The 18335-nt window shown below is 39.7% G+C and overlaps 1 protein-coding gene across 1 annotated transcript; it reads right to left on the bottom strand.

Annotated features, from left to right (window-relative positions):
• Positions 1–753: 753 nt before the first annotated feature.
• On the bottom strand, positions 754–9027 carry LOC121951402 (cytochrome P450 7A1). The gene is made up of 8 exons (XM_042497711.1): positions 8726–9027; positions 6047–6287; positions 5705–5914; positions 5189–5383; positions 4847–5046; positions 3197–3327; positions 2781–2959; positions 754–2662 (listed from the first exon to the last, which is right to left on the bottom strand). The coding sequence occupies exons 1-8, from the start codon at positions 8806–8808 to the stop codon at positions 2360–2362; spliced, it is 1542 nt and encodes a 513-aa protein (XP_042353645.1). The 5' UTR covers positions 8809–9027; the 3' UTR covers positions 754–2359.
• Between the last annotated feature and the right edge of the window lie 9308 nt (positions 9028–18335).

The following is an 18335-nucleotide window of genomic DNA, read 5'->3' as shown; positions in this document are numbered from 1 at the left end:
GCATTCTGCGCTGTGCTCTTGCAGTCATCTTTACAGGACGACCACGCTTAGGGAGAGTAGCAACAGTGCTGAACTTTCTCCATTCTTAGACAATCTGTTTTACCGTGGACACATGGACATCAAGGCTTTTAGAGATACTTTTGTAACCCTTTCCAGCTTCATGCAAGTCAACAATTCTTGATCATAGGTCTTCTGAGAGCTATTCTGTGCGAGGCATGGTTGACTTCAGGCAATGCTTCTGGAGAACAGCTAACTCACTGGTGTGGTTTTTTATAGGGCAAGGCAGCTTTAACCAACACCTCCAATCTCATCACATTGATTGGACTCCAGGTTGGCTAACTCCTGACTCCTATCAGCTCTTGGAGAAGTCATTAGCCTTATGGTTCACATACCTTTTCTGCCCTGCACTGTGAATGTTTAGATGTGCTCAATAAAAACATGAAAACATATAATTTTTTGTACGGTATTAGTTTAAGCAGACTGTGTTTGTCTATTGTTGTGACTTAGACGAAGATCAGAACACATTTCATGACCAATTTATGCAGAAATCCAAGTAATCCCAAAGGGTTCACATACATTTTCGTGCAACAACTATACATTTATGTAGTACAGTACAGAGAGAGAGAGAGAGAGAGAGAGAGAGAGAGAGATGGGGGTTGGGTAGGCAGGAGTAGACAGATGAGGACATGAAAGCTTTTCTGTCGTATTTGCACAGAGTTGAACAGGTAGAGATGTCAGAACATCACACACAGACAAGTGTACAAATGTATTGATTTATTATCAGTTTGTACAGTGTGCACCCATCGACACATGCACGTGGGTTGCACTTTTGTTCAGGAAAAACCCTTCAGATTGTCAGGGAATCAGAGTAAAACAGCTGTGCGTGTTTGCAACCTTGCTTCCAGGTTCATCACGTTTACTCTGCTCGCAGAGCACGTTAACGTATCATTTCAGGTAAATGCTTACAAATGTTATTTGGTTTTCATGTGAAAACAGTTCTTTCAATAACTGAACATTCCTTCTCAGTGCACTGGCTGAACCTGATAAATGCAAATTCAGTCCGTGCAGATGTGGGCTGATTACTGGTTACTAACATGTGCAGTGATTATGTAAATCACAGTATGAAAAAGTCAAGAGTGCGCTTTGAAAACTGGACACGTGTTGAGTTAGCAAACACCTTCATTAGAGACACTGTATCGCCGGCTATGCAGCAGAAATATCACACTGACTTGTGCAAATGAGCGTTTCTTCATTCTTTAAGTGCACCTTAACTACAAACTTATAGGTTTCCGATTCTGTGGCTCTGCTCTATCTCTTTGTAGGTGTACTCTATGCTCACTAAACAAACTACTACTTATCTTCTTGTTATGCAGCATGGCTTGCAATAATTATACTAAGAGGGTAGATGACAAGGGCATATAAAGGTAAGCATTGGCCAACGACACTGACACGTCTTCAATGACAGCAGCATTTCAGACAGCCAGACAGAGCAAACTCCAAGGCTGGCGGAAGCTCTATCTAATACTCCAAGGTTAAGTCAGTAAATGATACTGATTACAACAGTGCTTTCATTGAACAAGAGTTTGGTCATGCTGCACATGCTGACGTGAAATGACAAAGTACCAAACATGGGCATAAAGCAGAATGTGTTCACACAGATCTTCCTGCATGCTATGAAGTTAATACATGGAATGACAAAAGACCAGGTTTCACTGCTGACTGTTGGCAATAGTCAGTGCTAACACGCATTGAATTGGTAGTATTTTCAAAATTGTTTAAAATGTGAACTTCCAGTAACACAGGAGCAGCTTCTTTTTTTGCATGTTGAGCCAATTCATGCTTACTGATGGCCTTTTAAGCAGATCGATGATGATGAATAATTTTTGAGCACTATTTTTGGTGCATTTCCTTGTTTGTTTTTGGTACGTAAGGGTGATTGCAGATTGATTTAAGGACTCCCCGTTGGCATTCTGAAATGTATTAAAACCAATGGCGGCCTGCAAGGTAAAAACATTTAATTTTGATTTGGGTAAATGGGCCTGACATGCAAAAAAAAAAAAGTTTATTTAATACATTTTTGTGGCTCAACTCTGTCTGTCCACATGTATTGAAAATGCTACTGGTCATGGTCCAACTGAGACAATAATACCTGATATACTTTTATATATATATATATATATATATATATATATAATTTTTAGGGGCTCCACCCATAAGTGCAGAATACTTGTTCTTTAGCAGCAAATCAAAGAAACAAAAATACATAATTCAGTCTATTTACATAAGCAGCACTTCACTGACGCTGTTAAATATACACTATATACAATGTGTAATTCAATCTCTCTGCCTGACAAAGAGCCTAGTGATTCGATCTCAGCTTGTACTTGAAATCTACATCATAGGTAGGCTGGAGGATTCCCAGACCAGCACGGGATTGGTCAAGAGGCGGGACTCTGATAGCAGGGTCCAATAGTTCCATGTCAAAGTAGCACAGCACCAGAAAGAGGAACTGCTTGATCTCGTACACAGCAAAGAATCTGCCGGGGCATTTCGTGACCCCAGAGCCGAAGGGCATGTTGAAGTAACGCAGTCGCCGACCGTTGCGGTGGAAGGTGAGCTTCTCCTGACCCTTCTCATCCAGGAAACGGTCAAACTTGTACTCCTGCAAGGTGAGGAGGAGAGAGGGAGATGAGATTTGAGTTGGCCAACACAAATTGTAGTAACTTCCTAAAGAGGATAGTTCTCTCATTTCTTAAGTAATAGTTACATATAGTTCTTACATAGGGATCCTCGTAGATTTCTGGATCGTAGTGCAGCATGGGTGGATACAAGGCAATGACATCATCTTTCCTAATACGGTAAGCTTCTTGGTTGTCAAGGTGAAGCAGGAAGTCCTCCTTGGCAACACGCACGTTCATGGAAGCACTGGAAAGACGCATGGCTTCTTTCATGATGCTGTCTGTAGACAGAAAGACATAAAGAAAGAAATTAGGTGCACAGCATTTCTTTATTGCATTAAAGAAAAGGTCAAAATTCTGTACATAGACCACAGTTGCATAGTTGCACAGTTCTCATTCTGAAGTCATCAACTACTGCTGCTTTTAAAATGCTTTTTAGGCAATGCCAGACATGAATTTTGCAACATAAGCTGTTGCATAAGTAACTCCTCCGACTACTACTCTTTTGGTAATCTTACCTAGAACATGCATGTTGTCCAGCTGGTCCCTGGTGAGGTTCAATTTGGGGTCACTGGGGTCAATTGTCAAACCTGAATCCTTCAGAATTTTCTGCACTTCTGCACGAGCTGCCTTCATAGCATCTGGACTCCTGAGCACAAATACAGGAGCCTGTTAGTCATGTTACCATCACTGTACTTTCTACTGATGTTTGGATAATTTATTCTCATTTCAGCCTATGCAGGAGCGAATACTTTGATTTCATAGCAGTAGCACCATGTGTCTAGTTTTCTACAGTGGAATTTAACTCTAACTGTTGTTGCTAATATACATTAGTCTAAAAACACTGGTTTGGATTAAATTAATATTAATTCATTAATATTGCCATCGGATTAATGGTGCAGGAATCATGTTCCTTATTTTAGAGAGCACAGTCCCTCAGCTTAATGGAACATAAAGTACATGGACATGTGGATATAAACTAAAATCATGATTTTAATATTTGGCTACAATCAAATATTAAATATTTGTAGTAAATTATTGTCTAGTGATCTGATCCACAGATCATTAAGTTGGGTGCAAATTAATGGGAGGTCAGGAGGAGCTTGGCTTCTCTAAAAAAGTGCATGAGTTCCCATGAAAGCATGGATTTTTAAATTATGGAGAGTCTAAATAACATTGGCAATAAGCTTATTTCGCCATGCATTTCTATTTTTTATTTCTGCATCTTCATCATTATTGATTATGTGTCAATGTAGGCTATTACTGATGTATGCTGGTTTGTTGATACATGACCCTGGCATTTAATGTGTTAATTGTACCGAGAAATTGTTGTTCTCATCTGTGTGTGATTGTTAACCTTGTTGATGAGGCAAAAATCTCTTGTAGGGAACCTGGCTTGCTCTTTTTTTTTTATTTAATAGCTATACAGTTGTGTGTATATAGGTTGTTTTGCAACTATGTTCTATATGTGCCTATAGAATATAGTTCATCACTCTGCAGAGTACACTGTGCCCTAAATATCTGATAATTATACATCAGATGTGTTAACATGAATCAAGAGGGCCGGCATGCTTGCAGCTATGAATGCTTCTTTGCAACAACAGTCACAATCAGTTCAGAGGCAAGTGCAAGCGTAGACATGTCTTTAAATACTGATACATAGATACACATCTGACGAATTGAAAGCTAGACACGACACATCAGCTCCAGGCTATCTGTGAACAAACGGGTGTGTTTCTGCAATAATAATCACACCTGACAAAGTGACTAGAGGAGGACAGTTTCCTTTATGATTTATTAATAACAATAAAGAGCCCTTAGAGACCGCAAATATTTTCTTGTGTCACTTACCACAGTATTTTCTTAGTTGTCCTTGTAATTGTTAAGGTCTTTTAAAGTGTAAAACTTCCTGAAAAGTCCTGCTAAACATGGTCAAGAGATCTTTGTACAACTGATAAATTTGAAGTGGAAGCTCACTAAATGTTAGCTCTATGACATAATTGTTAAAATCATTAATTGACATAGGAATTAACCAGATCTATTACTGTTCAGAAGGAGCAGAACTTCCAGCTGCTATTTCCTGTTGACCTGAACAAACCAGTGTGGCTGCCCTCAGTTTGATCTCCTGAGAGCCCACAGAGTACAGAAGAAGAGAACTATCGGCTTACCTGATCATGTAAAAGAGACTCCAGAAGGTGGCAGGCAGGGTGTTAGCCTGTGAAGCCCAAAGCAAAGCAACGTGGGTCCTGGCCTTGCTCAAGTCATTGAAGGTAGATAAAGAATCATTCAGGATCATTCTCATAGAGATCAGATCGGACACGTTCTCCCTCTTGGACAGCTTTTCAGCATGCATGGTTTTTGCCAGGTTCTAGACATTAAAAAAAGTACAGAAAGACATTCAAATGAGTTTCTATTAAAAGCCTACACTGTCAAAAATGGTTAGAGCAGCATGGAGACATTTAGACATCAGGTCAAGGCAGTTTTTTTAGTCATTGCGTATCCCCACGAACCTCTCGGGCACTGTAGGCACTCTTGAAGACATGGATGGGCAGGCCAGCCACCAATGCTGGGAAGATCTTGTCAAACTCTTTGAAGTTCTCCAAAGCGTTGAGCACCAAGGCTTTCTCAGCCTCCTGCCGGGCCTGACACTTGTCTTCACCAAGATCTTTACCAAACAGAGTCAGGTAGCCAGACTCAAACATCACCTGTAGGACAGCAGAAAAATGAGGAAACCTCTAAAGACTGTTGGGAACACTGCTTTGAAGTCCAAATGTTTGGCATGGAGACAATGGAAATGCCAACTGAGTATATCAAAACTTGAATAGTTTTCTGTAAATCTTGATGATCTTGGGTACTTCTATTTTCTATTGAATTGTAGCCATGACAATTGACTTTGACAAAATTTAGAAGTCAATTTTGTGAGCGAGTGGAATCCAGACCACTCTAAATTATGGACTATGGTTGACTACCTCTTGCAGTTTCTTGCATGCTCTTGTATGTTTCCAGTTGAAAGTCCAATGACTGACCTTGTAGCAGAAAGCAAAGATTCCATCCACCTCCCAGTGGTCCTTGCTGGGGCTGAGTGTGCCTGACCTCAGCATGATGTCCTGAAGGTGACCCATCATGGTCTCTATCAGGGAGGGCAGAGCCTCACCCTGCAGGGTCTTCAGAAAGGTTTGGTGAAGGTTCTCTGTGGTGTGGCCATGGCGAGGGTCGAAACTGTCGTGGCCAAATGCCTGGTGAGGGAAGGAAGAAGGCTTTTAGTCTCACTGAAGGACTCAGGATCGCTTGAAAACTTCTATGAAGGAACAAAAATATTTTGAGAGAACATGGTATGAACAATAAAAGATTAGGTCAAATAAATGTACCTTGACAGACGTAGCAAAGTGGAACTTCCTCCAATCCAGGTGTCTCCCCTGTCTGATGACTGAATGGTAAGAGAAGGGGTCACACAGGAAGTGGATGTATTGGCCTGCGATCTTGCAGGTGAAAATATGGCCGTACTTCTTCTGTCTGCTGCGGAGGAACTGAAGAGGGTTGGACCCGAACTGCAGAGCACAACCCAGGTAAGGGATGAAGCCATTCTCAAGTGCAGGCTCACCAGGTTGCCTGTAGACATTGACAAAGAAATGGAAGCAGACAATATTCATTAAAAGCCAAAACAAATTGCCAGTGATGGAAACTCAAGGTGTCAGCTATATTGGGCCTCAGTTGTTTGTTGTGAGAGGAAGGTCAAGAGGATTGTATTCATTCAAAGTAATAATCCCTGATATGACTAATTTTGCTTCTAACCAATGCTAGTCTCCGTTAAGATATTTCTGCAAATGTATGTAAAATCTTTGGGCAAACATAGTGTTTGTGACGTGTTCTGGTTTCCATTTTCAGTGCGAGTAGTATGGACCAATCAGTTTCAATGGCAGGTGAACAGTCTAGGTGGAGGCAGAATGCATAGACCAGAATCCAGTCTCAAAAGCAACCATCTGACAAAAGCTTAGCTATATATTAGCTTTTTGTAAAACCCTGCATTTCCTTCTAAGATGGGGCCACAAAATTTTACTTTTTTTTTTCCCTAAGCCATAGTTTCTTTTAAAATTGGGATTGTGCTTCCAAAACCAGGAATTTTTTAGCCAAAACATAGTCTTTTACCAACCATAGCCAAGTGCTCTTTGTGCCTAAACCTGTAACCACAGAGTTGTTGAAACATATCCACGGAATAATAATGTACAAATGTCCATGGTTTGCAGATACATACACTACCAATGTTTTTTTTCTGCTGATTATGTTGTGCTATTTATGGCCCCTACGTTGTTTCATAACTATACTACTGTAACCACCCTATGTTTTTGCACCATTCAACTATTGACTAAGACTTAAGTGCCTCCAACAGTACTTCTAAATGTAAGTTCTGAATCATCTTTTTTTCCAATGTACAAGGCTGAAAATGCAAAGAGGAATTTGATAAATCTAGACTTATTCAGACGTTGTCATTGAACGCAGTTTCCTTGAAGCCAATTATCCTCCCAACAACCACAAGAATTCCAAAACCTTTCAAACCAGTTTGCAATGTTGTCATTGTGACGCTAGTAAACAAAATTCTTTACAAGACATATTCCTACATTAGAAACTTTTCTCAGATATATTCAATCTGGCTATATTTGACCACAGCAGCTAAGAACTGGCAACAACGTTTGTGAATCAACAGCATACCAAACAAATTACTGCACCTTTACGAAGCCTTTGTTTGGTGAGCACACACTGCGTTCTGTCATTCACAGTGATTGTGTTGTTAGGTAACAACATACACAGTGGTTACATAAGTGGTACATAAGTGGCACTGTGTTGTTGCTTTTCTGAAAAAAATAGTTATTTTAGTGTTCATCTGCTGTTTAATTGACATTAAACATTAATAGAAATCAGCAGATTCCCATTAATGTTGACATGCTGTGTAATTATCAACAGATTCCTATTAATATTATAAATATATAATAATAATTTAGACATGCTGTGTAAGTTAAATACATAAGCTAAAATTATCATAAGATTCCTGTTAAAATTTAATATTTTAGACATGCTGTATAAGTAAAATACATAACCTGAAATGATCAGCAGATTACTATTAATGTTTAATGCTGAAACACTGTGTAAGTAAAATACATAAACTGAAATATCAGCAGATTCCTATTAATATTTAATGTTTTCAACATGCTGTGATAGGAAAATACATAAACTGAAATGATTAGCAGATTCCTGTTACTATTTAATGCTGTAGACATGCTCTGTGTTTTCTTTTATCTGTTGATTAAAGGAATTATCCTTTAAGGACCAGAACAGTCTGTAAAGCATTGTTAAGGTCAACTTTAAGATCACTGGAGTCAGACAAAAAGACATGTACTCCCTCTGGAAAAAATTCATTAGCCAACCTCATTGTGTTTTGCCTTGTGATTTCATGATGATGCCTTCAGGCTGCCGTTATCATGCACCCGTGAGGAGAACTATCAGATACTCCACATCTTTTATTCCCTCTGCTATATTACTAAACTCAGATAGTTAGTCATTTTAAATGACATTTTAATGACTGTGTCTTTTACATTTTATGATAATATATGTAACACTGTCTATTTATTTACTCGTCTGATTTTATTGCTTTTTATTTGACCATATTTAACTTGCTGTCCTTTATCAGCCTCTGTTTGTTTGCTAATCTGCACTTTTTGACATGTAACACACTGGATGTTATTTGCATGATTGTGGATGAGGAAAGCTACAATTAAATTGCTCTTCTTGAGATGAGATTAAAGTTGTCTGAATCTAAGTGAAATACAAAAATTGATCTAGTCACCCCATAAGTATAGTATGTAAAATGAAATAATCAGCAGATACCTATTTATGTTTAATCTTTCAGACATGTTTTGTAAGTCAAACATGAACTAAAATGATGATTTAAATTCATGTTTAAAGTTTTAGACATGCTATGGAAGTAAAACGCAGAAACTGAGATAACAAATGCCTAATACATTGCATCTTATATGTCATATGTGTGGTCTTACCTGTGCCGTATCCCCACAGCGAGCCACAGCAGGCAGCAGAATCCCACCACTACTGCCCAGATCAGAGCGATGCTTATTATCATGGTGTGGATGTTGATGCTGACGAGAGGAAGATGCAGCACCCCTGGAAGCTCACTAACTGCTAAAATGTTCCGCACGGGTCACACTCACAGGAACAGTGATAAATTAACTGCTGCCTGCTTCATTAAAGTCAACACAAGAATGTGTTTTTAGGAACCTAGAGTTTTCCTGCCTGGAGATAATGAATGCAAAGTGACACTGCCTGTCACTGCAAATTGTGCAAGTTCAACCTAGTGTGATGACAGGCAGTGTGTGGCAGGTTTTTATACTGGCTTTGTCCCTTAGGGTGGGCCCAAGGGCGGATTCAGCGAAATGGTGTGATATCATCTCTGAAATCAGTCTTAGCTGTGTTACACATAAACTGCAAAAGGGAAAAGTTCAGTTACTTTTGTTGTTGTAGTGCAATAAAATGAGCATGAACCTTTCTACACTAATTTTCTTTTAGATAAACCTGCATGTATTTATGGATGAAGGGAGGGGAGATGATTTCTTTTCCTTATTTGTTAGATTTCTTAAATATTCAACTTTACATCTATAAAACTAGAACAAATCCATCTGTTACTATTTGCATGAACAGTACAGCCTTTTTTGATGTGTTATAGTAAGACTTATCTTGATTCCAAATTTTACATAAAGATATTTTTGTAGAAGAATAAAAACAATAATGAGGTGTCATTTTTAATTCTTTCATTTAAAATTCACCACAGACAATGAGATATACCATGTTGTCTTATTGGGATTTCTCTAGGAAAGAGGATTCCATGCAGGCTCTCTCTCTCTCTTTTTTTGTGTGTGTGTGTGTGTGTGTGTGTGTGTGTGTGTGTGTGATGGCCTTGACCCAAGTCCATGGACAACGTTACCTGTGGGGCTGAACGGGTATGTGTGTGTGTGCAGATGTAAGCAGGAACGAGCATTACTATTGTACAGTATAAGACAAGTCCAACCTGTTAAGACTTGCCATTGTGCCAGTGGAGACCAAATCTAGTTCATCGGGAAAGACAACTTTGAAGTAAAACAAACAGTATAAAACACTTCACAGTTTGATAGATGTTGAGTTATAGTGACAATGAATCAGTTATCTACAAGGTTCAAGGGAAAGCAGACTGAGGACGGGGCTTCTGAAATTGTGGTGGAGCAGCAGTTGTAGCTGCATTGCATACTGTGTGAACAGGTAGGACAATCAGCAACATTTAGGTATTGACAGAGACCCTGTGAAGTGGTTGGCAAAGAGGGCCTTTGATTAAAATGCTAATGTCAACACGGTGATTTTTTCTCCAGAACACCATTCCAATGCTCCGTCAGTGGCTTTCTGCATCGACTTATGATGTTTTAAATACCCGCCTGTGTCAGCTGTTCAGGCTCCAGTATGCTGCTGCTACTGTGATGTCAGCAAGTGCACATGGTGGGATGATGTCATGGTGGGTATCACAGTTATTTTAGTCTTCTTGCTGATGCCTCACATTTGGACTAAAAGTTAGGTTTTTCTTGAGAAGACTTAAATATGGATCCTTTACCATGTTGGTAGTGCATCCCATCACAAAGCAGCTTTGAGGTATTTTTTTGTTTTGTTTGCTAGCAGATGGAAAAGACTTGGAAGTACCCTAAAGCAATCCAAAGTCAACAGAGAGTGATGGATTGGTTTCCCCTCAGGTAGCTAGGGGGAGAAAGGTCCAACCAAAGACCTACCCAATTTGTTGCCAAATTTTAAAGTGGCTATAACTATAAGGTTAAAGGGGTGCTGTCTAGGTTTGAATGAAAGGCTGTTACTCATTAGAGTTTTTAAGGGTGACGAATGAGAAGATTTTAGTTCTAGTTGAACCTGATTATTATCTGTGTCTGAAATCCAGAGCACAATTTTATGCATGTCTGCTGTCCAGTAATATCAGTGAAAGCTCAGCCGGCTGAGTCCCTCCTGTGACCTCCGCCTGTGGGGCAGAAATTTGCAAATTCTTGGGGTTATACCCTTGATATAAAAAGTGAAATTACTGAATGCAGTGGATGTATACAATGGTCAGACAGACAAATCAGTAATCATCAATCACTTTTATCGATTGTACACTACCTTTTTGGGAGAGGGGCAGGCTGTGCATTTTTGCACATCGGTTTTCACTTTGATGCTAAAACTATACGATTTTCTTAATGCAGGAAGTGAACAGAGCTAGTAATATTAATTCCTGTGTCTAAACCTTAGGTCAGATAATGTAAAGGCTAACTGTTTGATAGCAAAGCATTTGCTTATCTATATATTTAATTTTTACCCAGACAAAGTTCCAAAGGATTCGAGAGTAGTTAAAATATGTTGAATGGAGTGTAGTGGATCAGAAACATAAAGAAGCAGGTCACTGGCATACAAGGATTTCTCTGTGCTCATACAGTGTTCTCCAGAGCTTTAACACACAATTAATGTCTCCTCCAAATTTTAGGTTTTGAGAGTAAAAATCTGTGTCCTCCCAATTAGGGCACAGGCTACACACAACCGGGTTTGACAGAGGGAGTCAGTTATAATGATTAGTTAGAGTCCGTTAGTGTCCAAATGTAGATAATAAAACTGACTTTTTTATTAATCAGGTTGGCTGCACATTTTGTTTCTGAGTTGAATTTAGAACAAAACAACCGACCTATCTGGAGCCGAATTTTTTTTTAGAATGTGATATCTGTATCTAAGTGTTTTAGGTAAGACAACAGCTAGTATTCCCAACAGGTCTGTTCAAGCCCCCTGCTTTCCACAAAATAATTTAAGTGGAGCCACAGAGTCTCACTAATGTTTTTGGGTTATTTGTCATAATAACCTCTGACAGTCAAATAACAGTGGGAAACTGTGACCCAACCCAGCTGTGGAGTTGTCAGATATTATGTGTAAATTCAGTACTGCACAGCAGCCACAAGAAAGCAACATGTCGATTTGAAAGTAATACATAAAAAAGGTATAAAAAAAAAGAAAGGAAGAATAAATGACAGACCAAAGAGCCCCTACCCCCCATACAAACCTATACTCATCTTCTAAATTATGATGAGCTACAGGTGAAACTACTTTCTAACCTCAAGGATAACTAATGAGAGCACTGATGAGCTAACAAAAGTACTTAAAACATACACTAGCAGGCATCAAAACAGAATAGGAACAAAGTAGAAAAGCACAAGAATGTCATAAAATAACTTAAGATGTTGGATTAAGATGAAGTCTGTGTTATATAAAACTGTCAGGAAATGTGGATCAGCATAAGATGCAGCAACACAGCATTGTTTGGACAGTCCGTTCCTATTCCAAAGTCTTCAGATACCGCTGCTTTTGCAGTGATTTCAGTGTAAGATTCCGATGCCAAAAGCCACCTTTTGCCTCTGCATGATATGCAGCTGGATGTTGTCTGCAAAGAACGCAGCTGGACAGAACTGTTGGCTGTGTTATTATACACAGCCCAATGGCCGGACAGTACCTGCTGCAGCGGCATGATACGCAGACCAGCTGCATCCGCGGCATCAGCTGAGAATGCGACAGCACAGAACTTGTTGCGTCTGCATGATACGCCACTGTATGGCATCAGGTTGAGATGTTGCTGTAACAATGTAATATAAGGAGTACAAAAGTCCCTATAAGATGGGCAGAAGGGGTGGTGGAGGGATCAAACAAACCCTGGACTTTCATGTCGGAGTCCAGTGTTCACTTTCTGTCTAAATGTGATTTTTTTTCTACAACTTCCCATGTGTCTAATTTGCCTAGTTGTAACATGTGCTTTCACTGACGTCCAGCATTGGTTGCAGCGTGCTTTTGTTGCCAAAACATAATCACATCATCGCACCATTTACTTTTGTTGACATCATGGTAGCAACATCTTGGAACATCAAAAGCACATACAGAAGGATATCTAGAGTGCAGTATTTAGCAGGGGAAGTCCACTGCAAAGCTGAAATATGTGGTGACCTGGGATGAGAACACATTGGTCAGGAACACACAAACCCTACACAGTAATGTGTGCTGATTAACATGAGGAGTTAACTATCCCTGGCATTTTAAAGCGCTATAGCACACGTGTGTGTGGCCACACACACCATGACTTGTGGCTTGGAATAAAAAAACAAAAACAAACAACTCACAACAACTCACAAACACCATGAGTAGGGCACCTAAATAGAAAGACACATCTGAAATCAAGTATACTGGGAATGACAGCCTAAATGCAGAACTGAGATATAGTCACCTAACTCCAGTGCACTCTGGCAACCCTAAACTTCTGCTGTTGCCTGTGCCTATGAGAGGGATTCTCACTCCAACCTGTTCTTTTTTGTTCTGAAAATGTTCAACCCTGTTCAGTAAATGATTGATGAGGTTCAGACTTCCCTCTACATCACTACTGAAGAGAAAATACAGCGAAAGCTGGATGGAGTAGAGAGCAACAACAACCCCACCCACATTTAAGACTACTGTCTTTGTTGGAAACATTGACTGGATGTAGGGATTTTGGTAGTTTTTTGGTGGACGTAGAACATAAGATGAACAAAATCTTGGTTTATATTTGATGACAGCTGCTTAGTTTTACTGTTTAATCTCAGCTTTTTCAGCCTCCATTCTCACTGTGCAGAAAGCAGCGTGAAACCCACTTCCTGTTCACAAACTCACAAATGATTATAGCTAATCAGGCCACTGAAATGTGTTTCTAAAAACATTTGAGGTGAGAAATAGGCAGTGCAGCAACATAATCTAGATCCATATTTGATCAGCACTGCATAGTTTTACAGATTGATTGGATTGCAGTCTGAGTTTGGGGTTGGGGGGTGTTTTGATTAAACCTGGTTAAAAATCAGCAAAGTACCCCTTTAAAAAAGAGGCTACATTGACTTCAGCAAATATGCTGAACTGCTACAAGTGCCACATTTAGATTCAGTCAGAGACAGACAGAGTTATGGGCTAAATGAGGTCTGAACAGATGAGCTTTCAGTCTGTGACAACAGAAACTCACACATCTGTTGTCACAGACTGAAAGCTCATCTGTTCAGATGATGTCAATGAGCAGCTTGTTCTACCGTTGTGGAACCAGAGCTGCAAACAGCTGTGACATTTATGATCGAAACACTGCAACTTTTCTGCCGTGAAACTTGAGGTCTTAGTCAATGCTGCTTTTGGGAGTTTTGTATGAAACCATGGTTGCACCTAATACAACTAAAGTAACCCCAGTCTCAGGCAGCTCTGGCAAACAGACACTATTTAGTTAGCTGGCTGGAAGTCTGACATGGTAGTTGGGTCAGACAAGTTACTCAATCCACTTACTCATAGTGCATTCAAACAAACAAACACCTTTCTAAAAATACGTCTTTCACATGGTCCATCAGTATGTCTTTCACATGGTCCATAAGTATGTCTTTCACATGGTCCATTACTGTGTGCCACAGGTCATAGTGGAGGTTTATGTACTGTTGTTTTACACAAACAAGAATGCAAAAGATGGTTCTGTCTATGTGATGTGTACTTGACATTACCATTAACATGATTAGGTTTTTAATTGCTGTGTTACAAATCCTGATAAAGAGTGATATGTATTATCCTGGATAAATGCAGCCAACTGACTGTGTCAAGGTCAAGGTTTTAGGTGACTGAAGAGCTGTTGTAGTAGTTTAGTTTTCAGCTTCTTATCTGGTAATCATATAGTAGCCTGACCTTTGCACCCTCGTCAGAAAACAACTGAGAATGAACCTTGATAACTGGCTTTGCATGCATGATTTAGGGTTGAAGGGCTGTAGGGTTCACACTTACAAAATGAAATGCCTCAGCAGCCATGCAGGCAGTTGAAGAAGTGGCCCCACAATGTTTATATTATTGTATTGGGGTTTCCAAGCAAGCCGGCTACAATCCTGTGTTTTGAGCTTTGCTGATAGGTTGCTGTACAATGTTACTAAGTTATGGAAGATGTATTCAGATCCTTATTCTTAGAGGCTGTTTCCACAGCAACAGTTTTTGCATGAAACATTTAACTTTTGTTGCGGTTTAGCCTTCATTCAAACGACAACAGTGTTTTGGGGGCCTGAAAACAGCTTTTGAAACCAGGTTCCAGAGTATTATTTATTGAAAATGCCACCCCTTCTGACCTGGCATGCAAACTAGTGCATTTTTGGTTGTTTTTGGTGATTTCTGTACATGAGGATTGTTTTCACATATTGTCATAGGAACGCAGATATTTTAAAAAACAGGAAGGAAAAACGTTTCCGTTTATAGTAGGGCTGTTCTCATCTAAATGTGACCTTACTGACAGTAATAAAACCACAATAAAAAAAATACTCCATTCAAAGAGCAAAAGTCTTGCTTTCACCATTGTAACCAGAAATAACAAAGATTTTAGCTACTTAAATGTACTGTGAGTATCAAAGTATAAGTTCTTACCATGCAGAAAAAAATCCCTGCATTATATACTGTTGCGTAGTTTAATTTTAAAGCAATGCAGCAATAACTCAATAAGACAACTCCCCAAAAATGAATCCAAAACATCTCAACCGTCCCCCTGGTGAATGGGTGCACTACGGATCATAAACCCCCTCAGTGTTGTTGGATGGGACATGAGCCTTGTGTTCATCAAGCAGTCTGACTCAGTTCACTTCAGTACACACCGGAGCACTTGTTTTTTTGTTTCAGTTGTAGAAAGTTGTAGATTAATAGAACTGTTCCCATTTTGCCCCCCATGGTCTTGACTTATAATGGCTTACATAGCCAGCTGTCATCAATGGCATTTTTACACATTGTGCAAAAAAAAAAAATGAAATTAGTCTGACATGTCACCGTGCCCTATGTGTAGTATTTAAGATGTTTAGCCTAATCACAATTTGGCCGTTGTAACATTGTTTTTTTTTTGTTTTGTTTTTCAAATAATGTATCAGAGTAAGGGTAAGATAGGTTAAAATATCAGTCAAAATGCAAAAAAAATGCACTCATAGAACTGAGAAATTGTAGCTATTTTTGCTTTTTCAGGATGAGGATTGTTATGTAACATGATAATGATAATGGAATCTGGCCGACTGACCTCTGTCCAGCCAGTTGTTGACCAGTTTACATTAGTTCATACGACAGTAACCTGGAGCTGCCCGCCCCTCCTCAGGTCACTGCTGGCTAAATGATGTCATGAATGATGTGGTGTATGGATGTGAATGAAGCTTTTGTTTTTCAGCTTTCCTGAAAAACAACTGTATTACTTGTGTATGTGCACAAAGACACATTTTTCAGGATTTCAACATTTCCTCCTTTGGCGTTTTTAGTTTTCATCGTTCTGTTTTTGTTGTGACACGTCCCACATCTACCCTCACACCCACACAGAGATTGTGATTTCATGTAATCAGAGAAGTTCTTATATCATGCAACTGCTGGAAATCAACTGCAGCCGTGCTGTCTGACATGATTTCTATGGAGGATAATGATTAACTGATAGGAATGATCACATAGGAAGATACAGCTGACTGTCAACATACAAACATGTCTAAAACTGACACAAACAACCAGATATGCCCCGTTTCCATCACATTTCATATAAATAGCCAAATTCAACACTATTCCAGGAGAGACTGGCTGGAATTGTTATCCCAGTATTGGAACAACATCACATTGCAGGTTCTTGAAATTACCATTACTGACAGCCTATCTTGGTCATCACACATCACCACCCAGGTTAAAAAAGCACAGCAAAGGCTCTACTTCCTACAAAAACTTACTAAGTAATTCTGGAGCAGGATCCTGATAAACTTCTACAGAGGAGCAATAGAAAGCATACTGAGTGGAAACATCACAAACTGGCATGATTCGTGCACGGCCCAGGTCAGGAAAGCTCTACAGCGAATGATTAAAACCGCCAGAACATCACTGGTTCCCATCTACAGAGCATCAGTGACATCGGTGAAGTGAGGTGTCTGCACAGAGCCCAAAGAGTACTGAAAGACAGCAGCCACCCCAGCCACTGTCTGTTCACCCGGCTGCCATCTGGAAAAAGATACACAAGTATCCACTGCCAAACCACAAGACTACAGAGCAGCTTCTTTCCGCAGGCTGTGAGACTCCTCAACTACTCCTTCAACACCAAAAAGATGTAGCAGGAGCTACATCCCCCCAGTCCCTCCACTGGGTCTTTGAGTGAAGCCATTCTGAACAACCACCCAACATTTTTTCACAGTTCCCGAGGTCGAACAACACAACATACAAACTACTTCTGATCAATCGTAACCCGATTTAATACTAGAATTAAATATTTGCCCTTTCTTAAAGCCTAACTAACAGTGTGGCTTAAAATAAAAGATGTATCCATTTGGGCACATAAATGTTCTGTAAATCTGCCAAATAGATTATGGAAAATAATGTGTGCAAAGTTGAAATTTTGGCTTGGAGGTGCAATCATGTCTCTAAAATGTTAAGTTAACATATGACTAATTTTCACTGCCGAAAAAAATCTTGTAGGAACACCATGCTGTTTTTCTAAATCAACTTAACAGAAAACAGTTTGCATTAAACACACCTGCAAACTTTTTATAAATCAAGGTCGCTTCTTTGTTTTCCTATGACATCTGATCCTGACAGCATGGTTAGCTTTAATGTGGTTTTGTTAATGCAACCCAAAGCCCTTGTTTTAACTTGCATTGTTGTTTTTGCCCCTTAGGCAGTACGACAAGCTGTGAACACCACATTGACTTACTGTCATGATTATAAAGTGGAGCTTGTTGGCAAAAACATGCCTATTCACACATCCAGCAATAACAGAGCATCATGTGTTTGTGTCCGCCTGCTGGATTGAAGTCCAATGATTTACTCTCATTTTTACTCTGGTTTGGTTTTCACAAACTCTTGAATGAAATATTAAGCTATTTAGAAGGTAGAAGGTAGATTTATTGGTCATAAACAAAGTTTAAACAAAGTTTAAAAAAACAAATTTACATTTGCCCTTGATCCTGCAGCTTTTGGAGTTGAAGGATGAGTTGATTAAAATCAGCAGCTACTATGAGGGTTCCATCAGGTTGCTGCTGATGGCATCGATCAATTCCTGCAGTGCATTTTTTGAATTTCCATCAGAGTCTTGTGTCCTTATGGCTCCCAACACTGTCTGCCCATCCAGGGCAACAGCTTGGTCTGGGATGTTAGGGGTTAACCATGTCTCTGTGAAGATGTGCGCAGAGCAGTCTCTGATCTCCTGTTGCTTTGTGAGCCTCAGTTACATCTCATCCACTTTATTTTCCTGCTAGTGGACATTAGCCAGAAGAAGGCTTGGTAGTGAAACAGCTCTCGGTCCAAATCAGGTCAGCCTTGCCCTGATGCCGGCTCTCTTCCCTTTCTTCATCCGGCGCTTTCGGTTTCATTTTTCCCCTCTGGACTGACTGGCCAGTCAGCAAATGCCCTTAGTGGGGATCCTCTCGCGAGCTGTAGCATTCAGTCCAAACCCCACACAACGTTTCCTGATGTTGATAAGTGCTTCTCTATTGTAGAAAAGTAATGCTTCAGCAGAAGGGGCCACGGAGCTGAAAAAATAGAAAAATATAGCAAAAGAATAGCAAGGATTTGAGGAGCAACAGG

The sequence above is a fragment of the Plectropomus leopardus genome, chromosome 12, assembly GCF_008729295.1.
Source record: "Plectropomus leopardus isolate mb chromosome 12, YSFRI_Pleo_2.0, whole genome shotgun sequence".
NCBI classification, from domain to species: domain Eukaryota; kingdom Metazoa; phylum Chordata; class Actinopteri; order Perciformes; family Serranidae; genus Plectropomus; species Plectropomus leopardus.
The sequence above is the reverse complement of the archived record's forward strand: the minus strand, read 5'-3'. Positions and strand labels throughout refer to the sequence as shown.